At 53.9% G+C, this 17,684-nt stretch overlaps 2 protein-coding genes across 12 annotated transcripts in view; one reads left to right on the plus strand and one right to left on the minus strand.

Annotated features, from left to right (window-relative positions):
• Positions 1–929: 929 nt before the first annotated feature.
• The window catches only part of NINJ2 (ninjurin 2), a 75,848-nt gene continuing 59,093 nt past the window's right edge, over positions 930–17,684 (minus strand). For 3 of the 9 annotated variants that reach the window (XM_081594094.1, XM_081594093.1, XM_081594092.1), the window contains 3 exons: positions 4,138–4,369; positions 1,733–1,908; positions 930–1,301 (listed from right to left, as the gene is read on the minus strand). In XM_081594094.1, coding sequence (XP_081450220.1) covers positions 1,751–1,908; positions 4,138–4,369 — 390 coding nt within the window. In that variant the 3' untranslated portion in view covers positions 930–1,301; positions 1,733–1,750. The other 6 variants (XR_014083089.1, XR_014083088.1, XR_014083090.1 and 3 more) reach the window with 6 other exon arrangements.
• Positions 6,141–17,684, plus strand: part of LOC145546643 (uncharacterized) — a 135,983-nt gene continuing 124,439 nt past the window's right edge. Inside the window, exons 1-4 of one of the 3 annotated variants that reach the window (XM_081594098.1) lie at positions 7,462–7,590; positions 8,085–8,261; positions 9,576–9,773; positions 13,275–13,325. In XM_081594098.1, the coding sequence (XP_081450224.1) occupies positions 9,745–9,773; positions 13,275–13,325 (80 nt within the window). In that variant the 5' untranslated portion in view covers positions 7,462–7,590; positions 8,085–8,261; positions 9,576–9,744. Of the gene's footprint in view, positions 6,504–7,461; positions 7,591–8,084; positions 8,262–9,575; positions 9,774–13,274; positions 13,326–17,684 lie in introns of those variants that run through there. The other 2 variants (XM_081594099.1, XR_014083092.1) reach the window with 2 other exon arrangements.

Here is a 17,684-nt window from a genome sequence, read left to right on the forward strand (position 1 = left end):
GGGGCTGGGCAGAAGGCCCAGGCTCACGTGGCCATCCCTAAGCTCTGAGGCCTCCAGCGCATATGCCAAGGACGCTCCATATTACCCTTCATCATCTGTATGTCTGTGTGTGTGGGGGGGTTGGGCAGCCTTCCCTGCGGCGTGGTTTACTCAGGAGGGGAACCACAAGGTTCCTGTTTAAAGAGCATTTCCTGTGCAGTAGATTCACGCAGGTTGGGGCTTTCAGTTGAGTAAGGCTGGTGGACACAGGAAGGTTGGGTGAGGAGCAGAGGTGTGGCTTATTCTAAGAGAGTGGACAATGTAAAAGCATCTGCGTTTGAGCTGGGCGTGCCCTGTTGATGCGTTACAGTACATAGGTACCATCCTGGTCATATCTAATCTAGGCAGAGATTGAAATTTGTATTCCTTAAGCACATGCCCAAGAGAGGGTGCTGCTGTGAAAGCTGGGGCGGCCAATTTGTTATTAGCTGCTCAGTCATGTCCAACTCTTTGTGACCCCATGGACTGTAGCCTGCCAGGCTCTTCTGTTCATGGGATTCTCCAGGTAAGAATACTGGAGTGGGTTGCCATGCCCTTCTCCAGGGGATCTTCCTGACCCAGGGATAGAATCCTGATCCCCTGCACTGCAGGCAGATTCTTTACTGTCTGAGCCACCAGGGAAGCCAAGGGACAGCCAACTGGAGGTTCTCAAAAAGCATCCAGAGCAGACTGGTCTGCCGCTGATGCAGCAGATGGTAATTACCCTAGGCACTCGGGCAGGGAAACCTGACTCAGAGCACAACCCAGAGGAGAGGGAGTGACTTAAAAGCCTTTTCCCCCTCCAGGCTTGGGGTTGCTCCTTTGAGCCATTTCCAGGACACAGATGGAGACAGCCGCCCGCCCGGGTGCTCAAGCCTTCACAATCGAAGACACAAAGATTGACTCACGGTGGATATCTGCAGAAAGCTTTATGGAGAGAAATTATTCCATCCTACAGAAAAGAGAAAACAGGCTGGAGCAGAGGGAAGGAACAGGGTGGGGTCAGAAGTAGAGTCCTTAAGCTGGGCAGACCCAGCCTTCCGTAGGCATGCCCGAGGCCCAGGAGACAGGTTGGTGGTACTCGAGTCCGAGCTCAGGACTCCAGGCCGAGATGACTCCGCTTAAGCCCAGAGAAGAGCCCATCTTTGTTCCAGTGCTGAGGGTAGGAAGCAGGGGTGTCTATACTGCCCTCCAAGTCTAGGAGCTCTCCCTGAAGCCGTACGCTGTGCCCTTCAGCCTGGCAGATCAAGGGGGAGAGAAGGAAGCAGTTCCAGGCCCAGCACCTGTAGGGGAAGCAGAGAGATGAAGAGAAGGGCAGGCCAGGCCAGGCCAGGCCAGTGCCTCAGGCCCAAGTGTCACACAGTCACTCTGGCGGCTTCCCAGGGTACAGCTGCGGGTTCGGATCCGAACCTGAAGCAGGGCCTGAGGCTGCTGCCGGCTGGCTCCCCGTGGTCCTGGTGACTCTGTCAAGGAGAACACCCGTGTCTCCCTCTTCCCCCACTAGCCGCAGCCTCCACCCTCACGGGCTGTAGAGACGCTCAGCCTAGGAGGAGAGAGCACAGAGGACTTTGGTGAGTCCCAGCCCATGCTCTGCTCCAGGACCTCATCCCTGCCCTGAGTCTACATTCTTCCCCTTCTGCCTGGCGAGCATCTCTCTCAGCCCAAACCCGCAGAGGTGAGAAGGGCCACCTGGGCATCTCCCATCTTCCCTCACCTGGGCTCCAGGCCGTGTTCAGAGAGGGGTCCCGGGGGCCAGGAGCACAGTCTCCTGTGCCCCGAAGGCCGTGATGAAGATGTTGATGATAACAGTGATAAAGATCAAGGCAGTGGCTGTGTTGTTGAGCTGGTTGAGTCGCCACTGCTTTTCCACCTCGTTGAGGTTCAGCCGAGCTGTGGAGAAGAGAAGCAAATGAGGGCCTGGGGGTGGGGGCATGACAGCCTGGAGCTTTCCCCACCACAGCGCCTCAGAGATCAGGAGTTTGTGGCCATTGTGCTGAAATGCCTTCTCCCTCACTGACCACGTGGGGCATCCACGTGGTATTCAGTTCAGTTCAGTTCAGTTGCTCAGTGGTGTCCGACTCTTTGCGACCCCATGAATCGCAGCACGCCAGACCTCCCTGTCCATCACCAACTCCCGGAGTCTACCCAAACCCATGTCCACCGAGTCAGTGATGCCATCCAACCATCTCATCCTCTGTCGTCTCCTTCTCCTCCTGCCCCCAATCCTACCCAGCATTAGGGTCTTTTCCAACGAGTCAACTCTTCGCATGAGGTGGCCAAAGTATTGGAGTTTCAGCTTCAACATCAGTCCTTCCAATGAACACCCAGGATTGATCTCCTTGAGGATGGACTGATTGGATCTCCTTGCAGTCCAAAGGACTCTCAAGAGTCTTCTCCAACACCACAGCTCAAAAGCATCAATTCTTCAATGCTCAGCTTTCTTCACCATCCAACTCTCACATCCATACATGACCACTGGAAAAACCATAGCCTTGACTAGATGGACTTTGTTGGCAAAGTAATGTCTCTGCTTTTAAATATGCTATCTAGGTTGGTCATAACCTTCCTTCCAAGGAGTAAGCGTCTTTTAATTTCATGGCTGCAATCACCATCTGCAGTGATTTTGGAGCCCCAAAAAATAAAGTCTGACACTGTTTCTACTGTTTCCCCATCTATTTGCCATGAAGTGATGGGACCAGATGCCATGATATTAGTTTTCTGAACGTTGAGCTTTAAGCCAACTTTTTCACTCTCCTCTTTCACTTTCATCAAGAGGCTCTTTAGTTCTTCTTCACTTTCTGCCATAAGGGTGGTGTCATCTGCATATCTGAGGTTATTGATACTTCTCCCGGCAATCTTGATTCCAGCTTATGTTTCTTCCAGCCCAGCGTTTCTCATGATGTACTCTGCATATAAGTTAAATAAGCAGGGTGACAATATACAGCCTTGACATACTCCTTTTCCTATTTGGAACCAGTCTGTTGTTCCAAGTCCAGTTCTAACTATTGCTTCCTGACCTGCATACAGGTTTCTCAAGAGACAGGTCAGATGGTCTGGTATTCCCATCTCTTTCAGAATTTTCCACATTCGATTGTGATCCACACAGTCAAAGGCTTTGGTATAGTCAATAAAGCAGAAATAGATGTTTTTCTGGAACTCTCTTGCTTTTTCAATGATCCAGCAGATATTGGCAATTTGATCTCTGGTTCCTCTGCCTTTTCTAGAACCAGCTTGAACATCTGGAAGTTCACGGTTCACGTATTGCTGAAGCCTGGCTTGGAGAATTTTGAGCATTACTTTACTAGCATGTGAGATGAGGGCAATTGTGCAGTAGTTTGAGCATTCTTTGGCATTGCCTTTCTTTGGGATTGGTATGAAAACTGACCTTTTCCAGTCCTGTGGCCACTGCTGAGTTTTCCAAATTTGCTGGCATATCGAGTGCAGCACTTTCACAGCATCATCTTTCAGGATTTGAAATAGCTCAACTGGAATTCCATCCCCTCCACTAGCTTTGTTCGTAGTGATGCTTTCTAAGGCCCACTTGACTTCACATTCCAGGATGTCTGGCTCTAGGTGAGTGATCACACCATCGTGATTATCTGGGTCGTGAAGATCTTTTTTGTACAGTTCTTCTGTGTATTCTTGCCACCTCTTCTTAATATCTTCTGCTTCTGTTAGGTCCATACCATTTCTGTCCTTTATCGAGCCTATCTTTGCATGAAATGTTCCTTTGGTATCTCTAATTTTCTTGAAGAGATCTCTAGTCTTTCCCAATCTGTTGTTTGAGTACCACCAATCACGTGGTACTCAGTAGAGCCGATTTTGGAAAGTTACACTGGGTCTTCTCAGAGCGGGGAATGCATGCTCCAAGGAGAACACTGCTACGAGTTAGTGAGCACAGTCATTCAGCAGGTATTGTAGTGGCTACTGGATGGGATGCCAGGAGGTAGGTCAGGGTGCCTGCCCGCACTGTGTCATTGTTACTGGGGCACTTGAAGGTGCACAGGGCTAACAGCAGGTTAGTGTATGACTGTGCAAATGCGTGGTGTGACAGGGAGGCATTCGGGATTTTTCTTCCCACCCGCCCCCCAAGGCCAGCTCCAGGCCCGGGCTCCTCACCCATGACCACGAGGAGGATTCCGATGACCACCTGCAGGAGCAGAGAGATGCTAAGGAGGGTGATGAGCGGGGAGTAGTGATGGAAGGATGGACCCCGGTCTAGCACCGCTTTCAGCTGCACAGCGTTGGACATGAAGAGAGCCACGTCCAGCAAGCTCTCCGCCAGGCTCTTCTTGGTGGCATAACGGTTCAGGTTGACGGGCGGGCTCCTCCCTGGGCTGAGGCTCCCAGGCTGTTGGGGACAAAATACAGGCTTACCCGGGAGGCTCCAGAAGGGAAGTGGTTGAGAGGCTGGGAAGGGGTGTGCTAAGTCGCTTTAGTTGTGTCCAACTGTTTGTGACCCCATGGACTTAAGCCCCCCAGGTTCCTCTGTCCATGGGATTCTCCAGGCAAGAATACTGGAGTGGGTTGCCATTTCCTTCTCCAGGGGATCTTCTCAACCCAAAGAACGAACCTGAGTCTCTGTCTTCTGCATTGGCAGGTGGGTTCTTTACCACTAGCGCCACCTCTGTTTTCCCGGAGAGGAGAGCGTCGCAGAAGACAGGAAGAGGAGTTCTGAGGCTGGGTGGGAAAGGAAAAGGCATCTCTGCTCCCAGAACGATGTGGCCCAAGGCGGGGTGCAGAGCGTCACAGAGGGAACGGGAGCTGCCCACTCATGGGTCCTGCTCCAACTCAACCTCGTGGGGACCCTTGGAGCCACAGCCCTGCTTGGGCACACACCCCAGCTGTCACACCCGGCCCATCACACACACGTCTGTGAGCACGACTGTATGCACATAGCAGTGCAGGCCAGTCAAAATCTCTTCATTTGTTTGTTTTTACTTTTTAGCTAGAATTTATTGACGCATCATAATTTACATTTGATTTACTTTTGAAATATTAAGATGAAGTTTTATTCTCAAGAAGCCACTTACTCTGAAAGAAAGGGTCACAAGCAGGGCTGTGGGGGCGGGGGGCAAACTGAATGCTGCAGGCAACCTGCAGTCACTCAAAAGAACTGGGGTGCGTTTTGAGGCGATTCATTTAGGGGCGCTCGGGATGGATGCATGGCCTAAGGATGGCCCAGAGCGGGGGAGACACGTTGAAAGGTTCTGGTCCCGCAGGGCACCATTGCCCCGTGTTCACATGGTGGTGCTCGGGGTCCGAAGGAGCAGCTTGAGCAGCAGGGGTGTGGGTGCTGGGGGCCTGGGGTAGAGGTTAGTGTTTCTCCCGGAGGAATCCACTGACAAGGCAGGGTTGGTGTGAAACCTGGACCCACAAAGGCTAGGATGGGAGCCCGTTCACAGGTCTGCCTTGGCTGACCTAAGACCTACCAAAGGTGTGAAACAGGGGTTGAAATGACCCAATGCTGACTTGGGGCCAGGGTGGACCGGTCACCCTGCAGGGTGGGGACTGTGGTTAGAAGACAGATGGTTGTAAGACCCAGGGAGGCGCTGCCTAGAAAGGGGTCCCCGTGATAGCATCTTTATAAAAGCAGGGAAAAGTGAAAGAAAAGTCGCTTAGTCGCGTCCGACTCTTTGCGACCCCAGGGACTGTAGCCTACCAGGCTTCTCCGTCGGTGGGATTTTCCAGGCAGGAGTACTGGAGTGGGTTGCCATTTCCTTCTCCAGAGGATCTTCCTGACCCAGGGATTGAACCCGGGTCTCCCGCATTGCAGGCAGATATTTTACTCTCTGAGCCACCAGGAAAGCCCCAAAAAACAGGGGAAAGGTTTTCTTCAATTCCTCTGGAAGGTTTATGTGCGGCCTTGCCCTGAGGCAGAGGGATGGCTGAAATGACCAGAGGGGGCCTTCCCTATGGCCTAAGGATCCGATTGGATGAACCCCGAATCCTGATGGACGCCCCTCTTTTGTTGACAGGCGGGAGCCCAGGAGCGACCCCTCCCCCTCTCCCATTCTCCTCCCCCCTCCCCCCCTCCCCTCCTCTCCTCCTCCCGTCCGCCACTCCAGGAGTGCGGCGGGTGGGCGGGGGCGGCCTCAGGGCGCGCGCCTGCCTCGGGCGCTGGCCCTTTAAGGCCCGGCGTCCCGGGAACAAAGGCCCGGCCGGCGCGCTCCGGCCTGAGTCATTTCAGTTCCTCTGCCCGCGCCAGCGCCCTCCTCTCCCGGCCAGGGCCCTTCTAGCCCCTCCTGCGCCCAGGGGGTCTGAGGAGCCGGCGCGGTGGGCGCGGGCCGCCCGTGGCTCCTGTAGTTGTCTGGCTCCTCTGGGCGGGGGCCGGGGCCTAGGCGCCCCCACCCCCACCCCCCGGCTCTGGGCCTCCCACTCTGGGCCTCAGTTTCCACACCCACAAAGTGTGGGGGGCGGGGAGGGGAGTAAACGCCATTCGGGAGACGGAAAGAGATCTCCGAGCCTCGTTTTTGCCATCTGAGGTCTGTCTCACAGGGACCCCTGCCCCTCAGCGTCTGTCTCAGCGTCCCCTCATGGCCCCCCTCACCTCCGCCCTCGCGCCCGCACTGTTCCTCCAGGACAGCGGGGGCCCCCCAGACCCCGGGGTCCTCCTTAGAGATGCGCGGCCCCCAGCCTGCCCACCGCGCCGGCGGAGCACCCAGGCCGGCTCTGCTGACACGATGTGGGGGCTCGGCGCGTTCTGGGCAGCAAGGGCACGTGGGTGTGGAGAGCGGACCCCGCCGACCCCGCCCCGGGCCGCTGGCGCCCCACGCCACCCGGCACAGCCTTGCCCGCACTCTTCCTCGCCCTGCCCTCGGTCGGTTTCAGACTGCCCTGTCCCCAGCCCGCTTGCCAAGTCCAGCTCCCCAGGCTGGTGTGGGTTCCAACCCTTGAAGCCGTGGACTGCTCCATTGTTCCGCCATGTGGTTAGTTATCCCTTCATCCTTGCTGGCCTGTATTTTTGTTTCTTGAGAAAACTTGGGTTGGATAGGAAAGGAATGCCTTTTTGAGCAGAAAAGTAAACACAGTTTTGCAGTTGTTTATTGACTCATTTGAAAAGACCCTGATGCTGGGTGGGCTTCCCTCCTAGCTCAGTTGGTAAAGAATCGGCCTGCAATGCAGGAGACCCGGGTTCGATCCCTGCGTCAGGAAGATCCCCTGGAGAAGGAAATGGCAACCTACTCCAGTATTCTTGCCTGGAGAATCCCATGGACAGAGCCTGGCAGGCTACTGTCCATGGGGTCGCAGAGTCAGATGCGACTTAGCAACTGAACCACCACCACCTGATGCTGGGAAAGATTGAAGGCGGGAGGAGAAGGGGAGGACAGAGGATGAGATGGTTGGATGGCATCACCAACTCGATGGACATGAGTTTGAGTAAACTCTGGGAGTTGGTGATGGACAGGGAGGCCTGACGTGCTGCAGTCCATGGGGTCGCAAAGAGTTGGACAGGACTGAGTGACAACTAAACTGAACTGATTGACAGTAAGATCGGTGGGGGCCACCCGCTCCAAGAGATTGTTCTGCCCTTTCTTGGAAACGAGGTTACAGGCGTGTTCTCCCAAGGGGGTAAGTAACTGTCCTACCAAAAAGCCATAGATGCCCTGCTCGGAGAGTTTAGGACCTGGAGCCTGCCCACTGGAGGCAGGAGTGGGGGCCCTGAGAGGAGGAGCAGGCCTGGTGGGAAGGCCAGGAGAGGGGGATTTGTGACAGCAGGAGGGAACCACAGGAGGCAGGCCAGGTCCAAATCCCACTTCTGCGACAAGCTTGATATTCCCATCTCCCAGCTCCCTTTCTCATCTGCGAGATGAGGGAGGCAGGAGAGATGATTTCTTGTGTCCCTTCCAAGCCAGGGTGGTCTAGGTGTGGGGAAGTCCCTCCTCTGAGTGGAGTCTCAGGGGCCGGGGATATACCGTCTAAGAGGCAGAGTCCAGGTAGCTGGACACCAGGCCAGGGTCAGAGGCCCTGAGTCACTCACCCTAGGCAGCTCCAGGGCAGGGGTGACCCTCTGTTGAGTCAGTCAGCCCTGAGAAAAGCCACATGGCAGTTTCCCTGTGGATCAGCTATAACACAGGGCATCAGACACAACAGGCCCAGAGGAGCCGTGGGCTGTTGGCCCCGTGTTGGCCTCAAGATGCGCGACTACCCAGAAAAGCCACCTGGCAGGAGATGGCAAAGAGCCGGGCTGGTTTCAAAAAAGGGAAAGGCGGATCCTAGCCCAGGAAGAGCAATTCGTTCAGGTGTGTGGATTGGGGCGACCTACTATGCAACTCACCTTTAATGAGGTGTTGTAAGGCGAGTGCAGAGAAAAAGAGAGCAAACCGGGCAGTCAGGCAAGAAAAGGGAAAATTATTAGAGGGAAAAGAGAGGGTGACTGACTCTTAAGGAGAACCAGCATCCTCCCTTTCTGACAGAGTCCTTCTTATACCCCCCCCCCCCCAATGAAAAGTTCTCCAAAGGGATGGTCACGTAGCCAGAGGTCTGCAATCTGGTGGTCTTGCAGCTTTGAGAAGATAGGCGTCAGTGAGATAACAGGATGCCATTTGGGCAATTTGGTCAGTCTCAAGGATCACTGTGATTTATTCTTTGTTTGCAAGGTCAACATAATGAGCCGTCTTAACAATGAGCCCCCATGTAGACCCTATCACCTGTGAGCCCTCAGCCTCTGCCTGGGTTAAGTGTGAAAAGGTGCCTGGGTCTGTCCTACTATGGGCTTGCACAGTAGGCCCCAGAACTGGGGATGACAGCAGTTTCCTCTTACAGATTACAGACCTTGTGCCTGACTTGGCTAAAGACAGGACATAAGTCATCTTATCCCGTCCTCACACAGTCCCATGAAGTTGGTCAGGGCACCCTTAGGTTGGTTTGTCGGTCAGTCGCTCAGTCGCGTCTGACTCTTTGCGACCCCATGGACTGTAGCCTGCCAGTCTCCTTTGTCCATGGGATTCTCCAGACAAGAATACTGGAGTGGGTTGCCATTTCCTTCTTCAGGGTATCTTCCCGACCCAGGGATCGAACCTGTGATTATTGTAGTTGAAAAAAAAGGAGACTCTCCGAGAGCCTAGGTAACTTGTTCAAGGTTTGGCAACACAGATTTTATGCCAGTTCCCTATTTGCCAGAGCCTGTAATTGTAACTCCTACACTTCAGCCTCCCAGAAGATAGACTCCCAGACTCCAAGGAGTTTAGGATCTAAAGATAGACTCCTGTGGCTTCAGATGAAAGAAGACCGAATGTACACTTGCTCAGGGGAGGTATAACACCCCTCCCGGGGCGACACTTGCCTCGGGCTCCCCTGGACACAGCAGGGCTGTGTCCTGAGCCCCTGCAGAAAGGGCCCAACACCCATAATCAAAAGGCTAGAGTTCACACTGCTAAGAGGTAACCCGGGCAGCTGGGAGAATAGGGATGACAGAGAAACTTTCATCTGGATGTTTTGGGTTTTGACCCCTCTAAGTGTTTGAACTATCATAAAACAACAACAACAAAAATTAAAACACAGTATCCAAGACTTCCCTGGTGGTACAGTGGATAAGAATCTGCCTGCCAACGCAGGGAACATGGGTTCCATCCCAGATCTGGAAGATTGCACCTGCTTTGGAGCAACTGAAGCCCATGGGCCACAACTCTTGAAGCCTGCGCGCCTAGAGCCTGTGCTCCACAGCAAGAGAAGCCACCGCAATGAGAAGCCCGCTCACCACAACAAAGAGTAGCCCCCTGCTCAATGCAACTGGAGACCCAGTACGACCAAAGGTAAATACATTATTTTTAGAAAAAGAAGTATGGACCCCAGGAGGCCAATAATTAATATAAAGCAGAATTTATAATTCTGTCTTACCCGGGCCCCAGCTTCTCCGTGTGTAAAACGGGAATAGGCCCTAGTTAGCTCAGAGGGCTGTCAAAAAGATCAGTGAGATAACGTGGGTGAATGTGCTTTGAAGACTGAAGCCTTAGAGCAAGGAGGAGATGAGAGGGAAGTCCCTCCCACACAGGACCACACTCCCACCTGTGGGCGGAGAGGCATCTGAGTGCTGGGTTCTGACTTGGCCTGGCCCTGCCCACACTTCAAGATTCCCCTTTGTCATCTCAGCAGCCCCTCACACCCATCTTTGAAATGGTTCCGCACCCAAGGGGGGCTTCCCAGGTGGCACTAGGGGTAAAGAACCCACCTTGCCAATGCATGAGATGTAAGAGACGTGGGTTCGATCCCTGGGTCGGGAAGATCCCCTGGAGGAGGGCATGGCTACCCACTAGTATCATTGCCAAAGCCCATGGACAGAGGAGCCTGGCGGGCTACAGTCCATGAGGTCGCCAAGGTTGCCAAGAGAACACTAAACAGTCACACAAGCCCATCCCATCGGAAACCTTTCTCTTCACCGGCCCGGGGAGCCTCTTTCAGGGAGGGAGGTTCTCAGACAAGACGCCCACCTACCCTGGGTTCCCTGCTGTGCAGACCCGACTCCTGGACCCCAACACCCTGCCTGGCTGGCTCCCACCTCCCTCTCCAGCCTGTGTCCTGTTTCCCCTCCCTCCCGGGAGGGGCCGAGACTCACCCTCCCTCCTGGGCCACACCACATGACTCACCGTTCGTGAACACACCCCACCCTTCCGCCTGCTCTGCTCCCTCCAGGACTGAAGGCCTTTCTTCCCCGTGGCCCCCCCACCCCTCAACCCCACCCCCGGGTTACCCCTCCCTTCTTAGACTCTCCTCTCCAGGAGGCCCCTCCAGTGCCTGCTTTCCTGGGGGGACTGTATCTTCCATGTTCCTGGGTCCCCACGGTGCCCAGCTCGGTGGCTTGCCCACATTAAATGCACAATAAATGATGACAGCATTGAATTTTTTTATCTGAAGGATTTACTCAAGGAGTTTTTCCAGAAAAGGCAAAAAAAGAAGGGATCTCTGAGGGTGGGGTTGCAGACCCAAGAACTGCTGGGTGAGGGGCGTGGTGCTTGGACAGTGAATATCAAACAGAAGCCCCTGGCCCAGGGTTGGCCCTTTCTCCCCGCCTCAGGGAACCAATGACTCAGGCTGGCCGCTGCCACTGGTCTTCAGGCCAAAGCCTGCAGAGGCCCGGAGCCCCAAGGCCTGTGTCTGGGGCCAGCGCTCAGCCTGCAGCCTTGCTGTGCCAAGCGCAGTGGGTCTCGCCCTTAAAAGTCAATAGTCTCTAATCCACCGCGGGTGGGGTGTCCGCGGGCTGTTCCCGTAATAACACCCAACTGGTCCAGAAGTCTCCTCTCAGGCTGGGGGCACAGCCTTGCAAGGCGCCAGCCCTCCCCCAGGTGCCCGCGGGCCCTGCCGCCGGAGACCGCCCCGGGAGGGTGTGCAGTAACCCCTTGTCCGCCAGGGGGTGCCAGCGCACCGCGCGGCCGGGCCGGAGGGCCGCTGATCCCGCTGAGTCCAGAGGTGACTTGCTCTCTGACAAAAGGAGGTTAGAGGGACTTCCTAGCGCTTCAGTGGGTACGGCTTGGAGTTCCCAATGCAGGGGGCCCAGGTTCGATCCTTGGCTGGGGAACTAGATCTCACGTGCCTCAACTAAGACCCAGTGCAGCCAAATTACTCCTCCACCCTCAAATCTGGCCAAGGGGTTGGGTCAGGGACCAAAGTTAATCATGGATTTGCCACACAGAAACTTCCAAAGAAATGGAGCAGGAGTTCTTTCTGAATAAGCACATTGCTCTGGGGCTTCGAGACCCATCCGGCACTTTGCTCCTGGCGTTGGGGTTCTTGGCAGCATTTCCCCAAGCTTGCCTGACCCACCTCTGCTCATGGTAACCCCGCCCCATCCTGCCAGGACCAACAAGCTGGCCAGAATTTAAACAATGATAACTGAATGCCGAGAATATTGTATCCTGGGCATGACCCCTACAAAGTGGGTTTTTCTCTTTTTTTGGCCACACCAAGCAACTTGCAGGATCTTAGTTCCCTGACCAGGGATTGAATTTGGGCCCTTGGCAATGAAAGCCCAGAGTCCTAATCACTGGACTGCCAGGGAATTCCTGTGAAGTGGGTACTAACAGTCCCGTTTTACACGTGAAGATGTTGAGGCTCAGAGATTAGCTGCCCAAAGTGAAGTGAAGTCGCTCAGCCGTGTCTGACTCTTCGCGAGCCCATGGACTTCAGCCTACCAGACTTCTCCGTCCATGGGATTTTCCAGGCAAGAGTACTGGAGTGGGTTGCCATTTCCTTCTCCAGGGGATCTTCCCCCCTGACCCAGGGATCGAACCCGGGTCTCCCGCATTGCGGGCAGATGCTTTACCCTCTGAGCCACCAGGGAAGCCCAAAGTCATCAGATAATAAGAAACAGTCCTAGTGCCAGAACCCTACACCTGAATTCTCTCTTCTGTTACATACCCGTGGTTCTCAAAGTGTGGTCCCTGAAGCAGCAGCACCTGGGTACTTGTTGGAAACACAGATTCTCAGACACCACCCTAGACCTGCTGAGTCAGAGACGTGGACTGGAACCCAGCCATCTGTGTTTTCACAAGCCTCCAGGGGATTCCGACGCAGCTAAAGTGTGAGTGCTGTCCATCTACTCTGCGTTGCCATACTGAAGCCAGTGTTTCACCTGCCTGCCACCTTCTAAGCTCCATGCTAGACTCTTCCTTCTATCGCCTGTCCCTGAATTCTTTTAACAACACCTATTTTACAGATGAGATGGGTGACGCTCAGAACAGTTCAGTACTTTTGCCCTGGGATCACCCAGCTGTTGATCTTAAGAGTTGGGATTTGAACCTAGACAGGCTCTGGAGCCTGCCTCCTTAACCACTACAGTCTTCGCATGCATGCTTAGTCGCTCAGTCCTGTCTGACTCTTTGCGACTGTATGGACCACAGTCCACCAGGTCCTCTGTCCATGGAATTTTCCAGGCAAGAATCCTGGAGTGGGTTGTCATGCCCTCCTCCAGGGGATCTTCCGGATTTAGGGTTTGAACCCATGTCGCTTACGTCTCCTGCATTGGTGGACGGTTCTTTACCATTGAGCCACCTGGGAAGCCCATTATAGTCGTTAGTCCCTGGAGACCCCTCAGAGGTGTACCCTAGTCTGAAGGATGCAGAGGAAATCTCCCCAGCTCTCCTCACTGAACAGGGAGTAAACCCAATCCTGCGTTTGGCTCCAGCTGGCAGCACAGACCACAAGCTCCGGTCCCCAGTGCCAGGTGCTGCCCACCCTGTTTATAAAGCCTGACCCGTTCACCCTCAGACTGTCTTCATGTCTTCACTCAAACGTTTACAGAGCTTTTCTTGGTTTTGTAGAACCTTAGATTTTGTGCTGGAACCTGAATCCAGATGGGAGGCGACACACAGGTAAGTGAAAACGACTCTCAGAACAATTAATCATAAAGCAAATAGGTTCATCAGTTCTGTTTTGTAGATTCCATATATGTGCATTAATATACAATATTTGTTTTTCTGTTTCTGACTTATTTCACCTAGAGTGATAGGAAAGGGGATGAAGGCTCAGGAGGGAGGGGAGATATATTTACCTACATATGTGTGTGTGTGTGTGTGTGCGCTCAGTCCCTCAGTTCTGTCTGACTCTTTTTGACCCCATGGACTGTAGCCCACTAGGCTCCTCTGTCCATGGGATTCTCCAGTCAAGAACCCTGGAGTGGGTTGCCATTTCCTTCTCCAGGGGATCTTCCCAACGCAGGGATCGAACCCACGTCTCTTGTGTCTCCTGCATTGGCAGGTGGATTCTTTACCACTAACACCACCTGGGAAGCCCTATACATATATGTGTGTGTGTATACACACACACACACACACACACACACACACACACACACACAGAGTTATGGCTAATTCACATTGTACAGCAGAAACCAACACAATATTGTAAGGCTGCTGCTGCTGCTGCTAAGTCGCTTCAGTCGTGTCCGACTCTGTGCGACCCCATAGACGGCAGCGCACCAGGCTCCGCCGTCCCTGGGATTCTCCAGGCAAGAATACTGGAGTCGGTTGCCATTTCCTTCTCCAGTGCATGAAAGGAAAAAGTGGAAGTTAAGTCGCTCAGTCGTGTCTGACTCTTAGCGACCCCATGGACTGTAGCCTACCAGGCTCCTCTGTCCATGGGATTTTCCAGGCAAGAGTACTGGAGTGGGGTGCCGTTGCCTTCTCTGATTGTAAGGCTACTACCCTCCAATTTAAAAAAGTCATAAAGCAAAATATCAACATTCCACATGATGGTGCACATTAATTTTGTACCTTCCCACTGGATGATATGTTTGCAGAAGGTGAGAATTATTTCCTTGGAACCCCAGGCAGTTAGAAGCCGGGAGGGCTGTGCCGACAGTCCCTGGCCGCCATCCAGGGGAGCAGACCTCATCGGGAGATCATATCTGACACGGAGATGGGAAAAGGGAAGGTGGTGAATTTCCCACTCCACCCAGCCATAAGCAGAGCCTGCCAAGATCCAACTTGTCCTCAGCTCCCTGGCATGTCCAGAGGTCCCTGCCTCTCCCATATACCCCTGCTCCCCGCATCCCCTAATATGACAAGGTTTAGCAGAGAATCAAGTGCCTAAAGGGGAAAGCAGAAAGGGAGATAGCAGGGCCTTTTAGTCCCACTCCAGTAGATAAGCTTCACGGGAACAAGGACTTATCTGTTTTGCTCACTGCTGTGTCCCAGAAATCGGCGCCTAGCCCAGCACACTGAATGAGAGAATGGTGGCTTTGTCGCCCCTGTATTCATTCAGAAGGGGCTGAGGAGGCAGGACCACCAGTGCTCCCTGGACCTCCCATACAGAGCCCTCTGCGGGGACAGGAGGTGGTCATCTTCCACGGGCGTGTCCACTCCTGACATGGCCCTGGTATGACTTTACAGCGTGTGTGTGTGTGTGTGTGCGTGCGTGCGTGCGTGCGTGCGTGCGTGTGTGTGTGTGTCCACTGTCTCTGGGGTGAACTGTGCCTGGTGCTGGGCCCGGAGCAGGGCAGGAGATGCTATTGTTCTCACTGCTGTAGCCCCGCTGCCAGTCCAGGCGGGTGAGACCTAGAGAATAGGGTGTCCCCTGGGCACTGGGTCCCATGGGTCAAAGCCACGTGTACATGACCCTCAAGGTCAGCCAGCCCTGGGACTTCTCTGGTGGTCCAGCCGTTAATACTCTATGCTTCCACTGCAGGGAGCAAGGGTTCCATCACTGGTCAGGGAAACTAAGATCCCTTAGAGGCTGCACAGTCTTGCCAAAAAGTAAAAAAAAAATCAGCCAGCTCTGAGTCATATGCCCCCTTGGGCCCAGAGCCTAGCTGCCAGGACTGCTGCTGCCCCAGCCCCAGAAGTCACCCGTTCTCCCTCCAGGCCCAGCAGAGCCGTCTTCCCTCCTTAGGATCACAGCTCCTGGCCCCAGCTCCTGCAGCCTGAGCAGAGGCTCTGGTGTGGTGGGCCAGGGTCTGAAAGAGATGAAGGTCAGGGGACGGGCGCTTCTGCACTTGGAGCCAGGCTGCCATCTCTTCCCCTGGTGACCTCAGGCAGCTCACGAGACCCTCTGCTTCCCAGCGTCCTCTTTGGCAAAAAGAGAGGATGCCAGCCCTCCGGCTCCTTCATTGTGAGGAGCTAGTATGTGGTTAAAGGGGTGAGCAGCTGCTGAACTCAGCCAAACCCTCGGCTAAAGGGCCGTGGAAGACCCAGGCCCGTCCTCACCTAACCCCTCCGGGCTCCTCGAGAATGACCCATCAGGGATGTTGCCCACACGGGACAGCCCGAGCTCCAGAACACTTCACATGTACAGCCTCTCTTTCCATAACTGCATTTCTCCAGCTCTTATCACATTCCAGGCCCTCTTCTAAGCGTGTTTATGTGTTACCTCAATTCCTTCTCATAGACCTTAAGAGGGGACATGCAGGTTTAGAGAGATTAAGCAACTTGCCTGAGGTCACACAGCTAGAGACAGGGGAGTTGAGATTTGAACCCTGGTCTGTCTGGAAAAAGTGGAAGCAGTGACAGATTTTATTTTCTTGGGCTCCCAAATCACTGCGATTGGTGACTGCAGCCATGAAATTAAAAGATGCTCGCTTCTTGGAAGGAAAGCTATGACAAACCTAGACAGCATATTAAAAAGCGAAGACATCATTTTGCCAACAAAGTTCTGTATAGTCAAAGCTATGGGTTTTCCAGTAGTCATGGAGGGATGTGAGAGTTGGACTGTAAGGAAGCCTGAGTGCTGGAGAAGACTCTTGAGAGTCCTTTAGACTGCAAGGAGATCAAACCAGTGAATCCTGGAGGAAATCAACCCTGAATATTCATTGGAAGGACTGATGCTGAAGTTGAAGATCCAATACTTTGGCCACCTGATGCAAAGAGCTGACTCATTGGAAAAGACCCTGATGCTGGGAAAGATTGAGGGCAGGCGGAGAAGGGGGTAACAGGGGATGAGATGGTTGGATAGCATTGCTGACTCAATGGACATGAATTTGAGCAAACTCTGGGAGACAGTGGAGCACAGAGGGGCCTGGCGTGCTGCAGACCATGGGGTTGCGACACGACTTAGCGACTGAACAACAATAAATACTGTCTGATGCCAGAGTTCCTGATGTTAACATTATTTATTTATTTATTTTTACATAGACTCTGGCTGCCGATGAGGAAACCATGCTTTTTTTTTTTTAATATTTATTGGCTGCTTTAGGTCTCAGTTGCAGCCTGCAGGCTCTTTACTTGTGGCGCTCAGGCTGAGTTCCTCCACAGTATGTGGGATCTTGTTTCCCGACCAGGGATTGAACTTGCATTGGGAAGTTCTGTAAGCCTCTGGTCAGCTCTTGTTCTTTTACCACCTTCATGGAAGGTGCGTGTGTGCGCTCAGCTGCTTCAGTCGTGTCCGACTCTGCAGCCCCGTGGACCGCAGTGGAAGGCCAGAGCCCTGAGTAAATCTTGCCTCTGGTGCTCAGCTGAGTATCTGGCCAGCAGTGTGTGCTGAGAAAGGAAGGGAGAATGGAAGGAAGGAGGGAGGAAAGGCAGGCAGGCGATTGGTCCTGCCCTTAACCACCAGCCCGGACCCAGGCTGCAAGCCCCTTTCCACTGCCCAGGGTGATACTCAGGCAGTGAGGCAGTTTCTGGGTCACTGCTGTGCCCTCACACAGAGAGACAAGCCCTCTGAGGCCACCAAACAGATCTCCAGCTGCCCTCTGGGGTCAGTGCCTGCCACCGGGCACCTGCTCCCTCTGGGCCCCACCTGACAGCTGACCCCGTATCCCTGGAGCTGTTTACTGCCGGACAAAGTCCAGATGTGTGGAGGTAGCAGTTCTGAGTGGCCTGTGCTGAGCTGTGGGACACCCAGGTGGTTTCAGGGTCTTTTCCCTGAAGCCCGGTCAGAGCAAACCCTTCTTCACTGGGGCCCTGTTCCCAGGGCCATCAGTCCCTCCTGCCCTTTTGGAGTCTGAGCAGCAGCTGGGTTCGGGGATAAGGACACTGGCCTCAGAGTCAGGACACGGGAGTCAGGCTCCAGCATTGCCTCCAGCATGTGCAGGACTAGCGACCTCTGTTAGCCTCCTACGCAACTGGGAGTAATAAGACGACAAAGCAGTGACAGTGTCATCCTGTTTTGAAAGGTATATTTCATGTGTGGAGATGAATCTTACGAGATTTGGACTGAAATGTTAACAGCGTCATCACTGGGCACTCAGATTGAGGTATCCTTATTCTCTGGGCTCAATCTGTAATTCCGAGTTCTTC

The sequence above is a fragment of the Giraffa tippelskirchi genome, chromosome 4, assembly GCF_054371585.1.
Source record: "Giraffa tippelskirchi isolate mGirTip1 chromosome 4, T2T-mGirTip1v1.2.pri, whole genome shotgun sequence".
In the NCBI taxonomy this organism is placed as follows: Eukaryota; Metazoa; Chordata; class Mammalia; order Artiodactyla; family Giraffidae; genus Giraffa; species Giraffa tippelskirchi.